At 53.0% G+C, this 21,135-nt stretch overlaps 2 protein-coding genes across 2 annotated transcripts; one reads left to right on the top strand and one right to left on the bottom strand.

The window, feature by feature from the left end:
• Positions 1-2,645: 2,645 nt before the first annotated feature.
• LOC117730364 (basic salivary proline-rich protein 4-like) lies at positions 2,646-3,997 on the top strand. The gene is made up of 2 exons (XM_034532042.1): positions 2,646-2,658; positions 2,766-3,997. Exons 1-2 carry the CDS (start codon positions 2,646-2,648, stop codon positions 3,995-3,997), a joined length of 1,245 nt encoding a protein of 414 aa, XP_034387933.1.
• A 2,183-nt stretch (positions 3,998-6,180) lies between these two features.
• LOC117730365 (adenosine receptor A1-like) lies at positions 6,181-10,901 on the bottom strand. Its single transcript, XM_034532043.1, has 3 exons — positions 10,573-10,901; positions 6,643-6,937; positions 6,181-6,561 (listed from the first exon to the last, which is right to left on the bottom strand). The coding sequence occupies exons 1-3, from the start codon at positions 10,899-10,901 to the stop codon at positions 6,181-6,183; spliced, it is 1,005 nt and encodes a 334-aa protein (XP_034387934.1).
• Between the last annotated feature and the right edge of the window lie 10,234 nt (positions 10,902-21,135).

Raw genomic sequence — 21,135 nt, forward strand, 5'->3', positions numbered from 1 at the left:
CCACCAATGTCTTTGGTTTGAACACCTATTGCATATGTATTTCTAGTCATGTTAAAACTGAGATTGATCAGATGTACAGCGCTACAATGGTACAGTGGTACAATATTAAAGTGCTACTGCACTACAATGCTACTGTACTAGTGTACTACTGTGTCTATTCTGTATTAATACTGCAGCCATGTACTCCTTGGTGACACAACAGAAACATAAAGTTAATACGTGTTTTGAATCTTCTGCACTGTGCGGTCACAGTCTGACTCGTGAGTGTTTCTTTGGTTTGTTTCAGGACAAAGTGGTTTGAGACCGAAGAGGCCTCATTGCTGTGGAGATAATTCACCAGATGACCTTGTGGAGCCGCTCACCCCTAACCTCTAGCCCCTAACCCTTAACCTCTAGCCCCTAACCCTTAACCTCTAGCCCCTAACCCTTAGCCCCTAACCCCTAGCCTCTAACCCCTAACCTCTAGCCCCTAACCTCTAGCTCCTAACCTCTAGCCCCTAACCCTTAACCTCTAGCCCCTAACCCTTAGCCCCTAACCTCTAGCCCCTAACCCCTAGCCTCTAACCCCTAACCCTTAGCCCCTAACCCTTAGCCCCTAACCTTTAGCCCCTAACCCTTAACCCCTAACCTCTAACCCTTAGCCCCTAACCCTTAACCTCTAGCCCCTAACCCTTAGCCCCTAACCTCTAACCCTTAGCCCCTAACCCTTAACCTCTAGCCCCTAACCTCTAACCCTTAGCCTCTAACCTCTGACCCCTAACCCTTAGCCCCTAACCTCTAACCCATAACCCCTAGCCCCTAACCTCTAACCCTAACCCCTAACCTCTAACCCTTATCCCCTAACCTCTAACCCTTAGCCTCTAACCCCTAACCCTTAGCCTCTAACCCCTAACCCTTATCCCCTAACCTCTAACCCTTAGCCTCTAACCCCTAACCCTTAGCCTCTAACCCCTAACCCTTATCCCCTAACCTCTAACCCTTAGCCTCTAACCCTTAGCCGCTAACCCCTAACCTCTAGCCCCTAACCTCTAACCCTTAGCCTCTAGCCCCTAAACTCTAACCTAACCCCTAAACTCTAACCTAACCCCTAACCTCTAACCCCTAAACTCTAACCTAACCTCTAGCCCCTAACCCCTAAACTCTAACCCCTAACCCCTCATCAGAAAACACTTTGTGTTACAAAATGATAGACTGATGTGTCGTTTTCTCCACGACTGAAACATATCTTGATTGTCTCCAGAGGAGTTTTGAGTGATCAGATTATTATTTAATCTATGGAGTTTCTCACTGAACATATTAATTTAACCTTCTTTTAAATTATTTAATTCAGCTCTTTTTGCTTGCCTTCTTGTAATCACTGTAGGAAAAAAGCTTTTGCCAAGTCGATGTAATGGAAATGAATCTGTTCAACAGGCCACGCCCACTCTTTGGTTTCCATGTGTGTCTAAACTGTTTACATGATAAGAAGAACAAACTGTAATTTTTTCTTTCTGTTGCTTATTTTTGCACCGTATGGGTACTCTATCATGTCTTAAGCTATGAAACCCTGTTAAGTGTTTTAATTACATTTAGTTATATTCAACTTCTGGTCACATTCAACACAATGCCTGCAATGTTTACACTAAAGGAAATATGAATATGAACTGTTATCGTTTTATACATATTTGTGAACAGTTGGGACAGATTTGGCATATTTGATATATCTTGCTTAAAGTTCACCAAATTGCTGGAATTAAATATTTTATTTCCAGCTTGTTGAAAACGTGACTTTTTTTGTAATGATTTCAATAAAAATGGGAAAATGATTCCTGAATTATTTAATTCTGGATATAACATTGAGAGTTTTATGGTTTGATTTACAACAAGCATGTTTTAGCATTTTATAAATAAAGTCAAACGTGCATATTTTAAGAATTACTAAGAAATGGAACAAGAACATACAGTAATATGCCAATCATATACCCCATAAATAGGGCTAAAGACACAAGACTTTATCGTGTGTGTGAGAGAGAGAAATTAGGAGATACATATTGTATATCCATTTCATCTGTATTCTCAAATCCAGTCCAGTGGAGGGGTTGGACCTCAGACCTGAGACCAGAACAGCTGATCTCGGACCACCTGCCGCCCCGCAACCTGAATAACGAATAACAGACGATCACAATCCACTATAATCAATCAGATGTGTTGAGATGTAAATGTGTATCTCAACATGACTATACATGTCACATACTGGAATATGATTTTTATTATTCCTCATGACATACAACACATTTAGATGACAGGTTGAATGGTATTGTAAGTACTTCCTAAAATGATGATGATCATTTACACAAATCAGGATATCACGTGCATTGTTTTAAGTGTTTAAGTCTCAGTGCACTTTTGTGCAGTCACCAGCAGGGGCGCTTGACCGCTTCCATCACACGATGTGAACATGACCTCGTAATTTAAGATAGAAACATAATCTGCATGGAGTGATTTTAAGGGACCAAGAGAGGATCACATCTGAGGTGCTGTTAAGTTCTCTATTTTGCATCATGAATGCTTGGAGGGTGGGCTAGCTGGCATCTCTGGATGCAGTTCACACAGGGATGCAAAAGCTTCTGACTAGCTTTTCACCTCTGTGACAAAGATGGGGAGTCATGGGTCTGCTACGTATGTGTGAGACATTCTTGACCCAACACAATAAAACAGTCTTAACAGAACAATTACATTTAAATTCATTTGTCATGTAGAGTATTTGTTGAAATAATGTCAAACAGCTGGGAAGCCAAACAATGGGGAAGCCAAACCAGCTGGGAAGCCAAACCAACTGGGAAGCCAAAGCAACTGGGAAGCCAAACAGCTGGGAAACCGAACCAACTGGGAAGCCAAACCAACTGGGAAGCCAAACAGCTGGGAAGCCAAACCAACTGGGAAGCCAAACCAGCTTGGAAACCAAACCAACTGGGAAGCCAAACCAACTGGGAAGCCAAACAGCTGGGAAGCCAAACCAACTGGGAAGCTAAACCAGCTGGGAAACCAAACCAACTGGGAAGCCAAACAGCTGGGAAGCCAAACCAACTGGGAAGCCAAACCAGCTGGGAAACCAAACCAACTGGGAAGCCAAACAGCTGGGAAGCCAAACAGCTGGGAAGCCAAACCAACTGGGAAGCCAAACCAGCTGGGAAACCAAACCAACTGGGACGCCAAAGCAACTGGGAAGCCAAACCAACTGGGAAGCCAAACCAGCTGGGAAGCCAAACAGCTGGGAAGCCAAACAGCTGGGAAACCAAACCAACTGGGAAGTCAAACCAGCTGGGAAGCCAAACAGCTGGGAAGCCAACCAGCTGGGAAGCCAAACCAGCTGGGAAGCCCGATAGCTGGGAAACCAAACCAACTGGGACGCCCAACAGCTGAGAAGCAAAACCAGCTGGGAAGCCCAACCAACTGGGAAGCCAAACAGCTGGGAAGCCCAACCAACTGGGAAGCCAAACCAGCTGGGAAGCCAAACAGCTGGGAAGCCAAACAGCTGGGAAACCAAACCAACTGGGAAGTCAAACCAGCTGGGAAGCCAAACAGCTGGGAAGCCAAACAGCTGGGAAACCAAACAGCTGGGAAACCAAACCAACTGGGAAGTCAAACCAGCTGGGAAGCCAAACAGCTGGGAAGCCAAACAGCTGGGAAACCAAACAGCTGGGAAACCAAACCAACTGGGAAGTCAAACCAGCTGGGAAGCCAAACAGCTGGGAAGCCAAACCAGCTGGGAAGCCCGATAGCTGGGAAGCCCAACCAACTGGGAAGCCAACCAGCTGGGAAGCCAAACCAGCTGGGAAGCCCGATAGCTGGGAAGCCCAACCAACTGGGAAGCCAAACCAGCTGGGAAGCCAAACAGCTGGGAAGCCAAACAGCTGGGAAACCAAACCAACTGGGAAGTCAAACCAGCTGGGAAGCCAAACCAGCTGGGAAGCCCGATAGCTGGGAAACCAAACCAACTGGGACGCCCAACAGCTGAGAAGCAAAACCAGCTGGGAAGCCCAACCAACTGAGAAGCCAAACAGCTGGGAAGCCCAACCAACTGGGAAGCCAAACAGCTGGGAAGCCAAACAGCTGGGAAGCCCAACCAACTGGGAAGCCAAACAGCTGGGAAGCCAAACAGCTGGGAAGCCAACCAGCGCGAAGGGGTGAAGGGGAAAGAGCTGAACTCTGTGGACACTAATAATGGACACTGACCAGCAGCACGTCATATCCTCCCTCTGGGACAAACCTGTGATCGGAGGTTATACATGAACTGGACTGTATGAGTGTGTGTGTGTGTGTGTGTGTGTTTGACACAAAGAGAGAGAGGCTTCCTGGTGTTTGACGTTGTGGCGTTGCAGTCTCAGATGTTAGTCAGCGTCCAAGATAAAAGAAACCGTGTGTTCCTCCTCCGTGTCGGGAGTTAACGTTCACACTTGACCACGTCGAGGTGAGCAGAATTACAAATGTAAAGCATCGGCGCCCCCAGTGGTCAAGAAACATAGTGTTTTAACATGTCAGTGCCCTGTGATGACGCTCTAGGTTTAGGATGTGTTACGGTTCAGTTCCTCCTCACATTAACGCTCTGGACATAATATCTTGTAGCTATATAATACATTCTACACATTGTAGATTTATAAGCATTAATATCTTGTATATAGTCTGTAATAAATAAGTAGATTTATAAGCATTTTACTGGAGCACAAACGTGAGAAAAATATTAATTATTACAGAAATCCAGTGAGGTCACTTGTTTAATGAAGTGTGTGTTTGTGTGTGTGTGTGTGTGTGTGTGTGTGTAGGTGTGTGTGTGTGTGTGTGTTTGTGTGTGTGTGAGTGTGTGTGTGTGTGTGTGTGTTTGTGTGTGTGTGTGTGCGTGCGTGTGAGTGTGTGTGTGTGTGTGTGTGTTTGTGTGTGTGTGTGTGTGCGTGCGTGTGTGTGTGTGTGCGTGTGTGTGTGTGTGTGTGTGTGTTTGTGTGTGTGTGTGCGTGCGTATGTGTGTGTGTGTGTGTGTGTGTGTGTGCCACCTTAGGTTCAGAAGGAGATCAACACTGTCACATGAACAGGTTTATTGGATGGAAAGGCTTGCGGTGACTTTGACCTTGACCTTGACGTCGACCTCTACAGAGACGAACACCCTTTCACCCTTTGGATACGTACTTGTCCAATGAAGGTGTTTGTGACACTCTCAACCTTTTTAATCCCCCCACCCTTGCCCAGCTCACCCCTGGACCTCCTCCCTAATAACCTCCTCCCTTATTTACACATGAGGATCAATGTGTGCACAACATAACGATGACTCTGAAGCTGTTTCTGTCATAAAGCACAGGGCTCTGAAACCTCCACCTGCTCATGCGTGTACAGCATTATGAATATAAAGTAGGGCTTACATATGTTGGCCACTTTCCTGACCCTACAGTACCTCACACATTACAGTCACATTCAAAGTGTCAGCATTCCCAATCCCACTCCTTTTAAAGGGTTAGTGTGTGAACCCAAAGGACAGATGATGCAACCTTGGTCCACCTGCTTCGTCACAGAGAATCTCACAATCACTCCTGTGAAAGGAAACCGCTTGCAATGGTTGAAAGGGCCTGGAGACGCGTACAGTAGAGGTCCAGGATCGATGATGGAATGAAGCTGGTTGGAGGAGCTCCATCATTCTCAGGTCACTAAAAGGTTATCATTGTCCTCGTTGACAAATGTTCAAGGAGGAGCGTCAGGTAGTTCTTCTTGTAGCCTGGATGCTATTTTCAGCTATAACTATAAGCCATTATTATTTATTCTGACATTAGTGCAGCGAAACCAGACTTATCGCACCAAAGATCCTCGGTGAGTCGATTGACTTGTTTTCATCTCAAAGCACCCAGCTGGTTACACACACTTCCTGCTGATTGGTTGACCAGATTAGCTCTATTAAAACAATAGTTCATTACATGTTCTCTCCTGAAGGCCACAGAACTAAGCATGTGAATGCAACTATTTCATCCTTCGTCTCAGAGTGTGTTGGATGGAAGAAATCAGGATGGAGTTCCCTCATCTCCTTCATCCCGACATCCTGTGAGGACGTTTGGACCAGCGGCCCCTCGAGCATGAACATGTATCCAGAGTCTTTTCCTTTCTGTGAACCAGTGGGGTGAAACTTCACAGTGACACAGCAATCCAATTAGTTTCCACAGGTCACACATCATCATCATCATCATCCTCGTTCTGCCTTCTCTCGTGACTCTGTCCTCTCTGGCTCCCTCTTTGAGGAAGCCGACCTACCGGATCCTGACAAAGCACGTACTGTTTCCAGATTTTCCGGAACGCTGTGCGGAATTTCTTGATGCGGAAAGCGTACACGATCGGGTTGACGGCCGAGTTTCCGTGTGTGAGGATGATGGCGATGTAAATGAGGAACATCGGCTTGTCGAAGTCAGGGCAGAAGAGGGTGATGCAGTTGAGGATGTGAAGAGGGAGCCAGCTGACCGCGAAGAGGAAAAGAACGAGGGCGAGCGACTTGGCTAATTTGAGCTCCTTGCCAAAGTAACGCCTGGGGTCTGTGTGGCTCGCCGTCACCTGCAAACACAAAGGAGAAGATGGTCTAATTAGTTATTTGCTGCATATCAAACAAAGCGACCAGAAGAAGAGGAACCTCACCTTCTTGTTGAGCTGCTTGTGGATCATGTAGAAAATCTCCACATAGATGGCCAGCATGAGGAGCAGGGGGGGCAGCACCCAGCCAAAGAAGTTGAAGTAGACCATGTAGTACATGCTGATGACCGTCTCAAACCCACAGGTCACCAAGAGGTCATCGGTGACTAGGGAGCCATTGTAACTGAGAAGGTGCAGGTTATTCCAACCCAACATGGGCAGGAGACCAACTACGATGGAAACCAGCCAGCACAACAGCACGGCCGTGCCAGCTCGTCGAGGAGTCACCACCCGCTTGTAGCTGTGGCAACAAGGGAGAAGGTCTGGTTTAATTTAGTCCAACACGTAGATCACAGGAAAAGATCTAGCAAATAGTCCCTTTGTGAAGATAATAAATCCTGTTTAATCTGTTCAGCTCTTTTGAGATCAACAACACAAACAGACACCAGCAGACACCAGACACCAGCAGACACCAGCAGACACATGCAGACACCAGCAGACACCAGACACCAGCAGACACCAGCAGACACATGCAGACACCAGCAGACACCAGACACCAGCAGACACCTGCAGACACCTGCAGACACCAGCAGACACAAGCAGACACCTGCAGACATCAGCAGACACAAGCAGACATCAGCAGACACCTGCAGACATCAGCAGACACAAGCAGACACAAGCAGACACAAGCAGACACCTGCAGACACCTGCAGACACCAGCAGACACAAGCAGACACCAGCAGACACCTGCAGACACCAGCAGACACAGACACCAGCAGACACAAGCAGACACCTGCAGACACAAGCAGACACAAGCAGACACAAGCAGACACCAGCAGACACAAGCAGACACAAGCAGACACAAGCAGACACCTGCAGACACCTGCAGACACCAGCAGACACAAGCAGACACAAGCAGACACCTGCAGACACCAGCAGACACAAGCAGACACAAGCAGACACCAGCAGACACCTGCAGACACCAGCAGACACAAGCAGACACCAGCAGACACCTGCAGACACCAGCAGACACAGACACCAGCAGACACAAGCAGACACCTGCAGACACAAGCAGACACAAGCAGACACCAGCAGACACAAGCAGACACCAGCAGACACCTGCAGACACCAGCAGACACAGACACCAGCAGACACAAGCAGACACCTGCAGACACAAGCAGACACAAGCAGACACCAGCAGACACAAGCAGACACAAGCAGACACCAGCAGACACAAGCAGACACAAGCAGACACCAGCAGACACAGACACCAGCAGACACAAGCAGACACCAGCAGACACAAGCAGACACAAGCAGACACAAGCAGACACAAGCAGACACCTGCAGACACCAGCAGACACAGACACCAGCAGACACAAGCAGACACCAGCAGACACCAGCAGACACAAGCAGACACCAGCAGACACCAGCAGACACAAGCAGACACAAGCAGACACAAGCAGACACCTGCAGACACCAGCAGACACCAGCAGACACAGACACCAGCAGACACAAGCAGACACAAGCAGACACCAGCAGACACCAGCAGACACCAGCAGACGTCTCTGTGTTACACAGCTGTCGTCTGTCTCTCCCACACAGCAGGGTGCTGTATGACAGGTTCATGACTTAGTCATTGGCAGACGTTACAGATTTCTGTGAAAGGGCGGACTGTAGTTAACCTGTAGTTCAACCAGAGAGTCAGTGCTGACTCGTACATCACTCTCACAGTGATGCTCTCCCCTTATCGCGCCCTGGCTAAGCTCACTCGTGCTAACATAGAAACACACTGAGATATGTGCCAAAGCCCCGTCACATAAACCTCCCACTCAGGAGTTCTCAGGGTGAGTCAGACACAACACAGGATGTCTGAATGAGTGTGGAGAGCGTGCTGATCTTAAAAACACTCTGCAGCTAAAGCATACAGATCAGCTGTTCCTTCTTTTTAAACTTGCCGGTCCTCCATCTATCTCGACCTTCCTGAGGGATTTCCACCTGGTCAATCCCACCCTCCAGCTAAGCATACTGGCAATACTTTGGACATTTCAAATCTCAGACACACCACCCTTATCCCGGCTATAAAAAGAAACCAGTGTCTGTTAAATTGTTTCCCTCGAGTCTGGGGAGGGGCCGATGGACGTATCTGGCTGTCATCCAGTGACATGGAAGTGTGACAAAGGGGTATGACCCTTTCTATCAATCCTGTATGACCTGATACAGAGGAAATTACAATAACCTTACATAAACAAAGTGCTGAGAACCCCTTCCGCGCACCGATAAATAACAAGTCAATTATATGCATCATCAACCAGTGTGCTGCATGTCCTCAGAGTGCATGTGTGTACAGTGTGTGAGCGCCGGCTGCCAGTTGGAGACATTACGCAACACATCAAGCAGCCACCGTGAGCCCATTGACCAATCATGCATTCTGGGCTCGTGGTCCGATTAGCCAACTTCTGGTGGAAACTTCAGTTTCCAATGAAATGATGGGGAGCTTTCCTTCAAACTGATTTAACAATGTGAAACATCTGTTAACATTCAACAGAAATGTCACTCTACCGTGGAGTTAGTGACAAACCAACCACAAGTAAAGAAGTACATCTACAGCTCAGACTGGAACACAGCCGGCCTCCACACAGATATGAAATTCAACATCATTAAAAGGGCCACATACTGTGCAGTAGTCCATCTCTCTCTCTCTCTCTCTCTCTCTCTCTCTCTCTCTCTCTGTCTCTGTCTCTCTCTCTCTCTCTCTCTGTCTCTCTCTCTCTCTCTCTCTGTCTCTCTCTCTGTCTCTGTTTCTCTGTGTCTCTCTCTCTCTCTCTCTCTCTCTCTCTCTCTCTCTCTCTCTCTCTCTCTCTCTCTCTCTCTGTCGCTCTCTCTGTCTCTGTCTCTCTCTCTGTCTCTCTCTCTCTCTCTCTCTCTCTCTCTCTCTCTGTCTCTCTCTCTCTCTCTCTCTCTCTCTCTCTCTCTCTCTCTCTGTCGCTCTCTCTGTCTCTGTCTCTGTCTCTGTCTCTCTCTCTGTCTCTGTTTCTCTGTGTCTCTCTCTCTCTCTCTCTCTCTCTCTGTCTCTCTCTCTCTCTGTCTCTCTGTCGCTCTCTCTGTCTCTGTCTCTGTCTCTCTCTCTCTCTCTCTCTCTCTCTCTCTCTCTATATATATATATATATATATATATATATATATATATACTGTACATCTACGTCTGCTACAAATATGTTTGCATGTAAAATACGTATTCAGATTTTAAAAAGTAAATAACAATAAACGGATAAATACATGGATAAATCATTAATACATAAGTCTAAATACATTTAGGAGTTATATTAAAAACTGAAAATCCCCGACTTGAGGTATCACAGGTGTGTAAATGTCTGACTGTAAGGGCACTGAGACTAATGAACCTATAAGACTAATGAACCTATGAGACTAATGAACCTATGAACCTATGAGACTAATGAACCTATGAGACTAATGAACCTATGAACCTATGAGACTAATGAACCTATGAACCTATGAGACTAATAAACCTATGAACCTATGAGACTAATGAACCTATGAACCTATGAGACTAATGAACCTATGAACCTATGAGACTAATAAACCTATAAGACTAATGAACCTATGAGACTAATGAACCTATGAGACTAATGAACCTATGAACCTATGAGACTAATAAACCTATGAACCTATGAGACTAATAAACCTATGAGACTAATAAACCTATGAACCTATGAGACTAATGAACCTATGAACCTATGAGACTAATGAACCTATGAACCTATGAGACTAATGAACCTATGAGACTAATGAACCTATGAGACTAATGAACCTATGAGACTAATGAACCTAATGAACATATGAACCTTCTCAGTGGAGCGCGTGGTCCGCGGACACGGAGGCTTCTAGGGGAGGGAGAAGCTTCACCTGCCGGCCTACCTCATGGGGATCTTCACCCTCAGGTAGCGGTCGATGGCGATGGCCAGCAGCGCCAGGATGGAGCTCTGCGTGAGGACCAGGACCGTGCAGGCGACCAGCAGGCAGCTGTAGAAGTGCGTCTTGAGCCCGATGCTGATGGTGATGGCGAGGGGGATGACCAGAGCCCCGACCGCAATGTCAGCCAAGGCCAGGGACACGATGAAGCAGAACGTGGTGTCTCTCAGGGAGCGGTTGATCCGCACGGCCCAGACCACCATCACGTTACCGACGACCGACGACACGGCGATCAGCACCTCCATCCCGATGTAGAGCGCCGCGGAGGAGGGCATGGTGCTCACCGCGCGGGGAGCAGCCTGGGTGCGTCGAGGGAGCTCCCTGTTGGAGTTTGTGGGCACCGACCGAGACACCTGGACCCGGGCGTCGCATGAGTTATGCCCCGCGGAGGCAGAGGTGGAGTCCGCTGCTCCGGGTTACGTGAGGATCCGGTCCAGGACAAGACCGAGACGGGGATTCCGAGGAGGAAGTGGCTCCTGCCGTCCTGCTGGCGGAGGACCGGGACGGATCCGAGACGCGGAATGAGTCACAAACAAGTTCCCAAAGCGCGCAGGAGCAGAGCAGCTTCCATCAGTGTGAACAATGACACGCGGAGTCCTTGGTCCAGGTCTTCATCAGCGTGAGCTCCTTTCTCTGGACATGGGTCAGTGAGCATGTGGATGTGCCTCTGGGTAATTGATTCCCAGTGTCTACGCGTCCCCCATGGGAGTCCATTGATCTCTCCAAAGTAGCCCGTGCTGAAAGCCCTCTGTGGGGGGACAGAGGAGAGCACAGTGACTCATCTCACCGGTGCATCTTATAGACGGTGGAAGAGATGCACGAATATGCAAAGCACACATTGTCCACATGCTTTCATCGCTGTTGTGCAATAAAAATAGTTATTTAGACCACGAGGCTCCCAGACGGGATTATAATAATAATATATATATATATATATATATATATATATATATATATATATATATATATATATATCTGAAGAGAGAAAGTATAAAAGCTCTGGCACAGAGGCTGGAGGACAAATGGGCTCGTGCTTTTTATTGATGGGAGACAATAAACTGAGGCAGCAGCTCGGTATCAGGAGAGAGATGCAAACAAATCTCTCTACATGCAAATGAGACAAGGCATGGACAAGATGTTGCAGGCGGATAGGAAGTATGATGTGCACATGCATGCAGCGTGACCTCCATCAAGCCGGCAAGATCATTTCCACAATCGACCAACAGCAATATTTCATTTATTAACTTAGCAACCTCTTGCCGATTACTCAATTCATTCCTGAGCTGTAAAGAATTCCACAGAAGAGAGAATACACGAGTATCGTGTATAAGAAGCTCATCTTGGCTCGTTATAAGCAAGCGGCTCTTTATTTCTTCTTTTTCTCTCTTTATAGAATCCCGTTATGTCTTATATTGTTTTAAAACAATGATATACACATGTGTGGGTTTATGTCATCATGTATAACCACACACACACACACACACACACACACACACACACAAACAATGATTTCACAAATAAATATTATGTTATGCTCTGCATGAATTTGATGTCGTTGTCATAACCAAAGTTAAAGGTGCTCGATATGAAACTCAAAGTCCGTTGTCATCAGAATTATTTCTCCACCAGTTCATGTCGATGTGCCCTTGAGCAAGACACTTAACCCCAAAGTGTCCGTAGCTGTTCTACATGTGTGAATGTTAGTTACCTTATTGTAATTGATATGAGAGAAGAACATGTATTTATTATTGAAATATGTATTATTTTTAATTCATAGTTACATTTGGAAACTGATGATAAATATTGTTGAGATATTATTCATTGTCTTTATTTGATTTGACGGTCAGTTGTTGACTACAGATGTTAATACAGCTGGTCTCCAGTTGTGGGCTCCATGGGGGACAGCTGAGGGCTCCAGAAGGGGGACAGCTGAGGGCTCCAGAAGGGGGACAGCTGAGGGCTCCAGAAGGGGGACAGCTGAGGGCTCCAGAAGGGGGACAGCTGAGGGCTCCATCGGGGACAGCTGAGGGCTCCAGAAGGGGGACAGCTGTGGGCTCCAGAAGGGGGACAGCTGAGGGCTCTAGAAGGGGGACAGCTGAGGGCTCCAGAAGGGGGACAGCTGAGGGCTCCAGAAGGGGGACAGCTGAGGGCTCCAGAAGGGGGACAGCTGTGGGCTCCAGAAGGGGGACAGCTGAGGGCTCCATGTGGGACAGCTGTGGGCTCCATGGGGGACAGCTGTGGGCTCCAGAAGGGGGACAGCTGTGGGCTCCAGAAGGGGGACAGCTGAGGGCTCCAGAAGGGGGACAGCTGAGGGCTCCAGAAGGGGGACAGCTGAGGGCTCCAGACGGGGGACAGCTGAGGGCTCCAGAAGGGGGACAGCTGAGGGCTCCATCGGGGACAGCTGAGGGCTCCAGAAGGGGGACAGCTGTGGGCTCCAGAAGGGGGACAGCTGAGGGCTCTAGAAGGGGGACAGCTGAGGGCTCCAGAAGGGGGACAGCTGAGGGCTCCATAAGGGGGACAGCTGTGGGCTCCAGAAGGGGGACAGCTGAGGGCTCCATGTGGGACAGCTGTGGGCTCCATGGGGGACAGCTGTGGGCTCCAGAAGGGGGACAGCTGTGGGCTCCAGAAGGGGGACAGCTGAGGGCTCCAGATGGGGGACAGCTGAGGGCTCCAGAAGGGGGACAGCTGAGGGCTCCAGAAGGGGGACAGCTGAGGGCTCCATCGGGGACAGCTGAGGGCTCCAGAAGGGGGACAGCTGTGGGCTCCAGAAGGGGGACAGCTGAGGGCTCTAGAAGGGGGACAGCTGAGGGCTCCAGAAGGGGGACAGCTGAGGGCTCCAGAAGGGGGACAGCTGAGGGCTCCAGAAGGGGGACAGCTGTGGGCTCCAGAAGGGGGACAGCTGAGGGCTCCATGTGGGACAGCTGTGGGCTCCATGGGGGACAGCTGTGGGCTCCAGAAGGGGGACAGCTGTGGGCTCCAGAAGGGGGACAGCTGAGGGCTCCATGGGGGACAGCTGATGGCTCCAGAAGGGGGACAGCTGAGGGCTCCAGAAGGGGGACAGCTGATGGCTCTAGAAGGGGGACAACTGTGGGCTCCAGAAGGGGGACAGCTGTGGGCTCCAGAAGGGGGACAGCTGAGGGCTCCATGGGGGACAGCTGAGGGCTCCAGAAGGGGGACAGCTGAGGGCTCCAGAAGGGGGACAGCTGAGGGCTCCAGAAGGGGGACAGCTGAGGGCTCCAGAAGGGGGACAGCTGAGGACTCCAGAAGGGGGACAGCTGAGGGCTCCATGTGGGACAGCTGAGGGCTCCAGAAGGGGGACAGCTGAGGGCTCCAGAAGGGGGACAGCTGAGGGCTCCAGAAGGGGGACAGCTGAGGACTCTAGAAGGGGGACAGCTGAGGGCTCCATGTGGGACAGCTGAGGGCTCCAGGAGGGGGACAGCTGAGGGCTCCAGAAGGGGGACAGCTGAGGACTCTAGAAGGGGGACAGCTGAGGGCTCCATGTGGGACAGCTGAGGGCTCCAGAAGGGGGACAGCTGAGGGCTCCAGAAGGGGGACAGCTGTGGGCTCCATGGGGGACATCTGTGGGCTCCAGAAGGGGGACAGCTGAGGGCTCCAGAACAGCTGTGGGCTCTAGAAGGGGGACAGCTGAGGGCTCCAGAAGGGGGACAGCTGAGGACTCTAGAAGGGGGACAGCTGAGGGCTCCAGAAGGGGGACAGCTGAGGACTCTAGAAGGGGGAGAGCTGAGGGCTCCAGAAGGGGGACAGCTGAGGGCTCCAGAAGGGGGACAGCTGAGGGCTCCAGAAGGGGGACAGCTGAGGGCTCCAGAAGGGGGACAGCTGAGGGCTCTAGAAGGGGGACAGCTGAGGGCTCCAGAAGGGGGACAGCTGAGGGCTCCATGGGGGACAGCTGAGGGCTCCAGAAGGGGGACAGCTGAGGGCTCTAGAAGGGGGACAGCTGAGGGCTCCAGAAGGGGGACAGCTGAGGGCTCTAGAAGGGGGACAGCTGAGGGCTCCAGAAGGGGGACAGCTGAGGACTCTAGAAGGGGGACAGCTGAGGGCTCCATGTGGGACAGCTGAGGGCTCCAGAAGGGGGACAGCTGAGGGCTCCAGAAGGGGGACAGCTGAGGGCTCCAGAAGGGGGACAGCTGAGGACTCTAGAAGGGGGACAGCTGAGGGCTCCAGAAGGGGGACAGCTGTGGGCTCCAGAAGGGGGACAGCTGAGGGCTCTAGAAGGGGGACAGCTGAGGGCTCCATGTGGGACAGCTGAGGGCTCCAGAAGGGGGACAGCTGAGGGCTCCAGAAGGGGGACAGCTGAGGGCTCCAGAAGGGGGACAGCTGTGGGCTCCATGGGGGACATCTGTGGGCTCCAGAAGGGGGACAGCTGAGGGCTCCAGAACAGCTGTGGGCTCCAGAAGGGGGACAGCTGAGGGCTCCAGAAGGGGGACAGCTGAGGACTCTAGAAGGGGGACAGCTGAGGGCTCCAGAAGGGGGACAGCTGAGGACTCTAGAAGGGGGAGAGCTGAGGGCTCCAGAAGGGGGACAGCTGAGGGCTCCAGAAGGGGGACAGCTAAAGACTCGAGAAGGGGGACAGCTGAGGGCTCCAGAAGGGGGACAGCTGAGGGCTCCATGGGGGACAGCTGAGGGCTCCAGAAGGGGGACAGCTGAGGGCTCTAGAAGGGGGACAGCTGAGGGCTCCAGAAGGGGGACAGCTGAGGGCTCTAGAAGGGGGACAGCTGAGGGCTCCAGAAGGGGGACAGCTGAGGACTCTAGAAGGGGGACAGCTGAGGGCTCCATGTGGGACAGCTGAGGGCTCCAGAAGGGGGACAGCTGAGGGCTCCAGAAGGGGGACAGCTGAGGGCTCCAGAAGGGGGACAGCTGAGGACTCTAGAAGGGGGACAGCTGAGGGCTCCAGAAGGGGGACAGCTGAGGACTCTAGAAGGGGGACAGCTGTGGGCTCCAGAAGGGGGACAGCTGTGGGCTCCAGAAGGGGGACAGCTGAGGGCTCCATGGGGGACAGCTGAGGGCTCCAGAAGGGGGACAGCTGTGGGCTCCAGAAGGGGGACAGCTGAGGGCTCTAGAAGGGGGACAGCTGAGGGCTCCAGAAGGGGGACAGCTGAGGGCTCCAGAAGGGGGACAGCTGAGGGCTCCATGTGGGACAGCTGTGGGCTCCATGGGGGACAGCTGTGGGCTCCAGAAGGGGGACAGCTGTGGGCTCCAGAAGGGGGACAGCTGAGGGCTCCATGGGGGACAGCTGAGGGCTCCATGGGGGACAGCTGATGGCTCCAGAAGGGGGACAGCTGTGGGCTCCAGAAGGGGGACAGCTGAGGGCTCTAGAAGGGGTACAACTGTGGGCTCCAGAAGGGGGACAGCTGTGGGCTCCAGAAGGGGGACAGCTGAGGGCTCCATGGGGGACAGCTGAGGGCTCCAGAAGGGGGACAGCTGAGGACTCTAGAAGGGGGACAGCTGAGGGCTCCATGTGGGACAACTGAGGGCTCCAGAAGGGGGACAGCTGAGGGCTCCAGAAGGGGGACAGCTGAGGACTCTACAAGGGGGACAGCTGAGGGCTCCATGTGGGACAGCTGAGGGCTCCAGAAGGGGGACAGCTGAGGGCTCCAGAAGGGGGACAGCTGAGGGCTCCAGAAGGGGGACAGCTGAGGACTCCATGTGGGACAGCTGAGGGCTCCAGAAGGGGGACAGCTGAGGGCTCCAGAAGGGGGACAGCTGAGGGCTCCAGAAGGGGGACAGCTGAGGGCTCCATGGGGGACATCTGTGGGCTCCAGAAGGGGGACAGCTGAGGGCTCCAGAACAGCTGTGGGCTCCAGAAGGGGGACAGCTGAGGGCTCCAGAAGGGGGACAGCTGAGGACTCTAGAAGGGGGACAGCTGAGGGCTCCAGAAGGGGGACAGCTGAGGACTCTAGAAGGGGGAGAGCTGAGGGCTCCAGAAGGGGGACAGCTGAGGGCTCCAGAAGGGGGACAGCTGAGGGCTCCAGAAGGGGGACAGCTGAGGACTCTAGAAGGGGGACAGCTGAGGGCTCCAGAAGGGGGACAGCTGAGGGCTCCATGGGGGACAGCTGAGGGCTCCAGAAGGGGGACAGCTGAGGGCTCTAGAAGGGGGACAGCTGAGGGCTCCAGAAGGGGGACAGCTGAGGGCTCTAGAAGGGGGACAGCTGAGGGCTCCAGAAGGGGGACAGCTGAGGACTCTAGAAGGGGGACAGCTGAGGGCTCCATGTGGGACAGCTGAGGGCTCCAGAAGGGGGACAGCTGAGGGCTCCAGAAGGGGGACAGCTGAGGACTCTAGAAGGGGGACAGCTGAGGGCTCCAGAAGGGGGACAGCTGAGGACTCTAGAAGGGGGACAGCTGTGGGCTCCAGAAGGGTGACAGCTGTGGGCTCCAGAAGGGGGACAGCTGAGGGCTCCATGGGGGACAGCTGAGGGCTCCATGGGGGACAGCTGAGGGCTCCAGAAGGGGGACAGCTGTGGGCTCCAGAAGGGGGACAGCTGAGAGCTCTAGAAGGGGGACAGCTGAGGGCTCCAGAAGGGGGACAGCTGAGGGCTCCATGGGGTCAGCTGTGGGCTCCAGAAGGGGGACAGCTGTGGGCTCCAGAAGGGGGACAGCTGAGGGCTCCATGGGGGACAGCTGAGGGCTCCATGGGGGACAGCTGAGGGCTCCAGAAGGGGGACAGCTGAGGGCTCCAGAAGGGGGACAGCTGAGGGCTCCAGAAGGGGGACAGCTGATGGCTCCAGAAGGGGGACAGCTGTGGGCTCCAGAAGGGGGACAGCTGAGGGCTCTAGAAGGGGGACAACTGTGGGCTCCAGAAGGGGGACAGCTGTGGGCTCCAGAAGGGGGACAGCTGAGGGCTCCATGGGGGACAGCTGAGGGCTCCATGGGGGACAGCTGAGGGCTCCAGAAGGGGGACAGCTGAGGGCTCCAGAAGGGGGACAGCTGAGGACTCTAGAAGGGGGACAGCTGAGGGCTCCATGTGGGACAGCTGAGGGCTCCAGAAGGGGGACAGCTGAGGGCTCCAGAAGGGGGACAGCTGAGGACTCTAGAAGGGGGACAGCTGAGGGCTCCATGTGGGACAGCTGAGGGCTCCAGAAGGGGGACAGCTGAGGGCTCCAGAAGGGGGACAGCTGAGGGCTCCAGAAGGGGGACAGCTGAGGGCTCCATGTGGGACAGCTGAGGGCTCCAGAAGGGGGACAGCTGAGGGCTCCAGAAGGGGGACAGCTGAGGGCTCCAGAAGGGGGACAGCTGAGGACTCTAGAAGGGGGACAGCTGAGGGCTCCATGTGGGACAGCTGAGGGCTCCAGAAGGGGGACAGCTGAGGGCTCCAGAAGGGGGACAGCTGAGGACTCAAGAAGGGGGACAGCTGAGGGCTCCATGTGGGACAGCTGAGGGCTCCAGAAGGGGGACAGCTGAGGGCTCCAGAAGGGGGACAGCTGAGGGCTCCAGAAGGGGGACAGCTGTGGGCTCCATGGGGGACAGCTGAGGGCTCCATGTGGGACAGCTGAGGGCTCCAGAAGGGGGACAGCTGAGGGCTCCAGAAGGGGGACAGCTGAGGACTCTAGAAGGGGGACAGCTGAGGGCTCCATGTGGGACAGCTGAGGGCTCCAGAAGGGGGACAGCTGAGGGCTCCAGAAGGGGGACAGCTGAGGGCTCCAGAAGGGGGACAGCTGTGGGCTCCATGGGGGACATCTGTGGGCTCCAGAAGGGGGACAGCTGAGGGCTCCAGAACAGCTGTGGGCTCCAGAAGGGGGACAGCTGAGGGCTCCAGAAGGGGGACAGCTGAGGACTCTAGAAGGGGGACAGCTGAGGGCTCCAGAAGGGGGACAGCTGAGGGCTCCAGAAGGGGGACAGCTGAGGGCTCCAGAAGGGGGACAGCTGAGGGCTCCAGAAGGGGGACAGCTGAGGACTCTAGAAGGGGGACAGCTGTGGGCTCCAGAAGGGGGACAGCTGAGGGCTCCATGGGGGACAGCTGAGGGCTCCAGAAGGGGGACAGCTGAGGGCTCTAGAAGGGGGACAGCTGAGGGCTCCAGAAGGGGGACAGCTGAGGGCTCCAGAAGGGGGACAGCTGAGGGCTCCAGAAGGGGGACAGCTGAGGACTCTAGAAGGGGGACAGCTGAGGGCTCCATGTGGGACAGCTGAGGGCTCCAGAAGGGGGACAGCTGAGGGCTCCAGAAGGGGGACAGCTGAGGACTCTAGAAGGGGGACAGCTGAGGGCTCCATGTGGGACAGCTGAGGGCTCCAGAAGGGGGACAGCTGAGGGCTCCAGAAGGGGGACAGCTGAGGGCTCCAGAAGGGGGACAGCTGAGGACTCTAGAAGGGGGACAGCTGAGGGCTCCAGAAGGGGGACAGCTGAGGGCTCCAGAAGGGGGACAGCTGAGGACTCTAGAAGGGGGACAGCTGAGGGCTCCAGAAGGGGGACAGCTGAGGGCTCCAGAAGGGGGACAGCTGAGGACTCTAGAAGGGGGACAGCTGAGGGCTCCATGGGGGACAGCTGAGGGCTCCATGTGGGACAGCTGAGGGCTCCAGAAGGGGGACAGCTGAGGGCTCCATGTGGGACAGCTGTGGGCTCCATGGGGGACAGCTGTGGGCTCCAGAAGGGGGACAGCTGTGGGCTCCAGAAGGGGGACAGCTGAGGGCTCCATGGGGGACAGCTGAGGGCTCCATGGGGGACAGCTGATGGCTCCAGAAGGGGGACAGCTGTGGGCTCCAGAAGGGGGACAGCTGAGGGCTCTAGAAGGGGGACAACTGTGGGCTCCAGAAGGGGGACAGCTGAGGGCTCCAGAAGGGGGACAGCTGAGGGCTCCAGAAGGGGGACAACTGTGGGCTCCAGAAGGGGGACAGCTGAGGGCTCCAGAAGGGGGACAGCTGTGGGCTCCAGAAGGGGGACAGCTGAGGGCTCCATGGGGGACAGCTGTGGGCTCCAGAAGGGGGACAGCTGAGGGCTCCAGAAGGGGGACAGCTGTGGGCTCCAGAAGGGGGACAGCTGAGGGCTCCAGAAGGGGGACAGCTGAGGGCTCCATGGGGGACAGCTGTGGGCTCCAGAAGGGGGACAGCTGAGGGCTCCAGAAGGGGGACAGCTGTGGGCTCCAGAAGGGGGACAGCTGAGGGCTCCATGGGGGACAGCTGTGGGCTCCAGAAGGGGGACAGCTGAGGGCTCCAGAAGGGGGACAGCTGAGGGCTCCAGAAGGGGGACAGCTGAGGGCTCCATGGGGGACAGCTGTGGGCTCCAGAAGGGGGACAGCTGAGGGCTCCAGAAGGGGGACAGCTGAGGGCTCCAGAAGGGGGACAGCTGAGGGCTCCATGGGTATATATTACAAAATGCCACCTACAGTATGTTATATACATTTCAGGCATTTTGCATAAAGAAGAGATTGAAAATACACGGCGTCACCAAACTGATTGACATCCACTCAGGAGCATTTATGCATTATAATAAAGCATAAGAGTACCAGGAAATGATGCTTTGATGATAGACTCAGGAGCGCATTGATCTTATCGGTTGTTTATTCCTGCAGCCTCTTATTACATTTCATACTCCACAGACGTATGACTTGCATGAACCCTCCGGCAGGCTGAAGGAAGCCTCGTCAGTAGGAAAGCTGCAGCAAAAGAATCGGTTCAGAGAGCATGAGCTTCAAAGTGGAACATTTATTGTTGCACATTCAAAAGACAGAAGTTTTTGCAGACAACATTTTAAGATAGCTGCTCTGCTTATACTTCTTTATGGTGGCACAAATAGTGTACTTTCTGTACAGGATGGTTATGTCTTATAAGTATTAAAGGTGTATTTATTGCTGGAGAAAGTGTACAGTAAATCCTTCTCCCTTCCTGTTTCAGGGGCGTCGCTAATCTTCCTCATGTCAGTAATTCTGTCGACAGGAAGCCCCCCCTGAAGAGTTCTCTGGGTCAACCTTTCATCTTTTATTAAGCTTCTTCTCTAATGAGGCCCACTGAAGCCAGCGCAGTCAGCCAAGACTCCCCCGTCCCTCCATTGGCTCTCTCGCCCCTCTCTCTCCCTCTGTCAGGACCTTCAATAACAGCCATTTAGGACCCAGCAATGTGACCTTATTTATAGAAGTTATTGTGGTTACTGGTTTACATGTTTTTAAGTTGCATTATTTCCCCAGAAATGACTCGCAGTAACTGAGACTGAAGCCAAATTCAATGTTATTTGGAAAAGTGATGCACAACGAGGCTTCAATGAAATATGAATTGTCAAGCTATGCACAGTTTATATGAGCAGATGTACCGCCTGTTACACGTGGTCATTCATTTCTGGATCTGGCTCGCATACATCTGTGTGAAGGGTGACTGTGGACTCCCTTCAGGGCCCCCATGAGGGCTGCTCACAGAACCCCACCAGGCCCCTTGAGTCCATTTTAAACATAACAGGGAAATAAAAGATTCATTTGAGTCTTCAAACGTGTTCATCATGGGAACGTTGCGTCAGCCAGATGGAAATATTGGTTGACCAAAGTTTGTAAAATCTGGCTTTTGTTGGACAGA

Source organism: Cyclopterus lumpus, chromosome 5, assembly GCF_009769545.1.
Source record: "Cyclopterus lumpus isolate fCycLum1 chromosome 5, fCycLum1.pri, whole genome shotgun sequence".
Taxonomy (NCBI): domain Eukaryota; kingdom Metazoa; phylum Chordata; class Actinopteri; order Perciformes; family Cyclopteridae; genus Cyclopterus; species Cyclopterus lumpus.

Excerpts from the sequence above, each read along its gene's own strand:
- LOC117730365 (XM_034532043.1), bottom strand. The coding sequence starts at position 10,901 with ATGCCCTCCTCCGCGGCGCTCTACATCGGGATGGAGGTGCTGATCGCC. Across the intron at positions 6,938-10,572 it reads AGGGTGAAGATCCCCATGAG|CTACAAGCGGGTGGTGACTC; the intron begins GTAGGCCGGCAG and ends TTGTTGCCACAG. Across the intron at positions 6,562-6,642 it reads ACAAGCAGCTCAACAAGAAG|GTGACGGCGAGCCACACAGA; the intron begins GTGAGGTTCCTC and ends TTGTGTTTGCAG.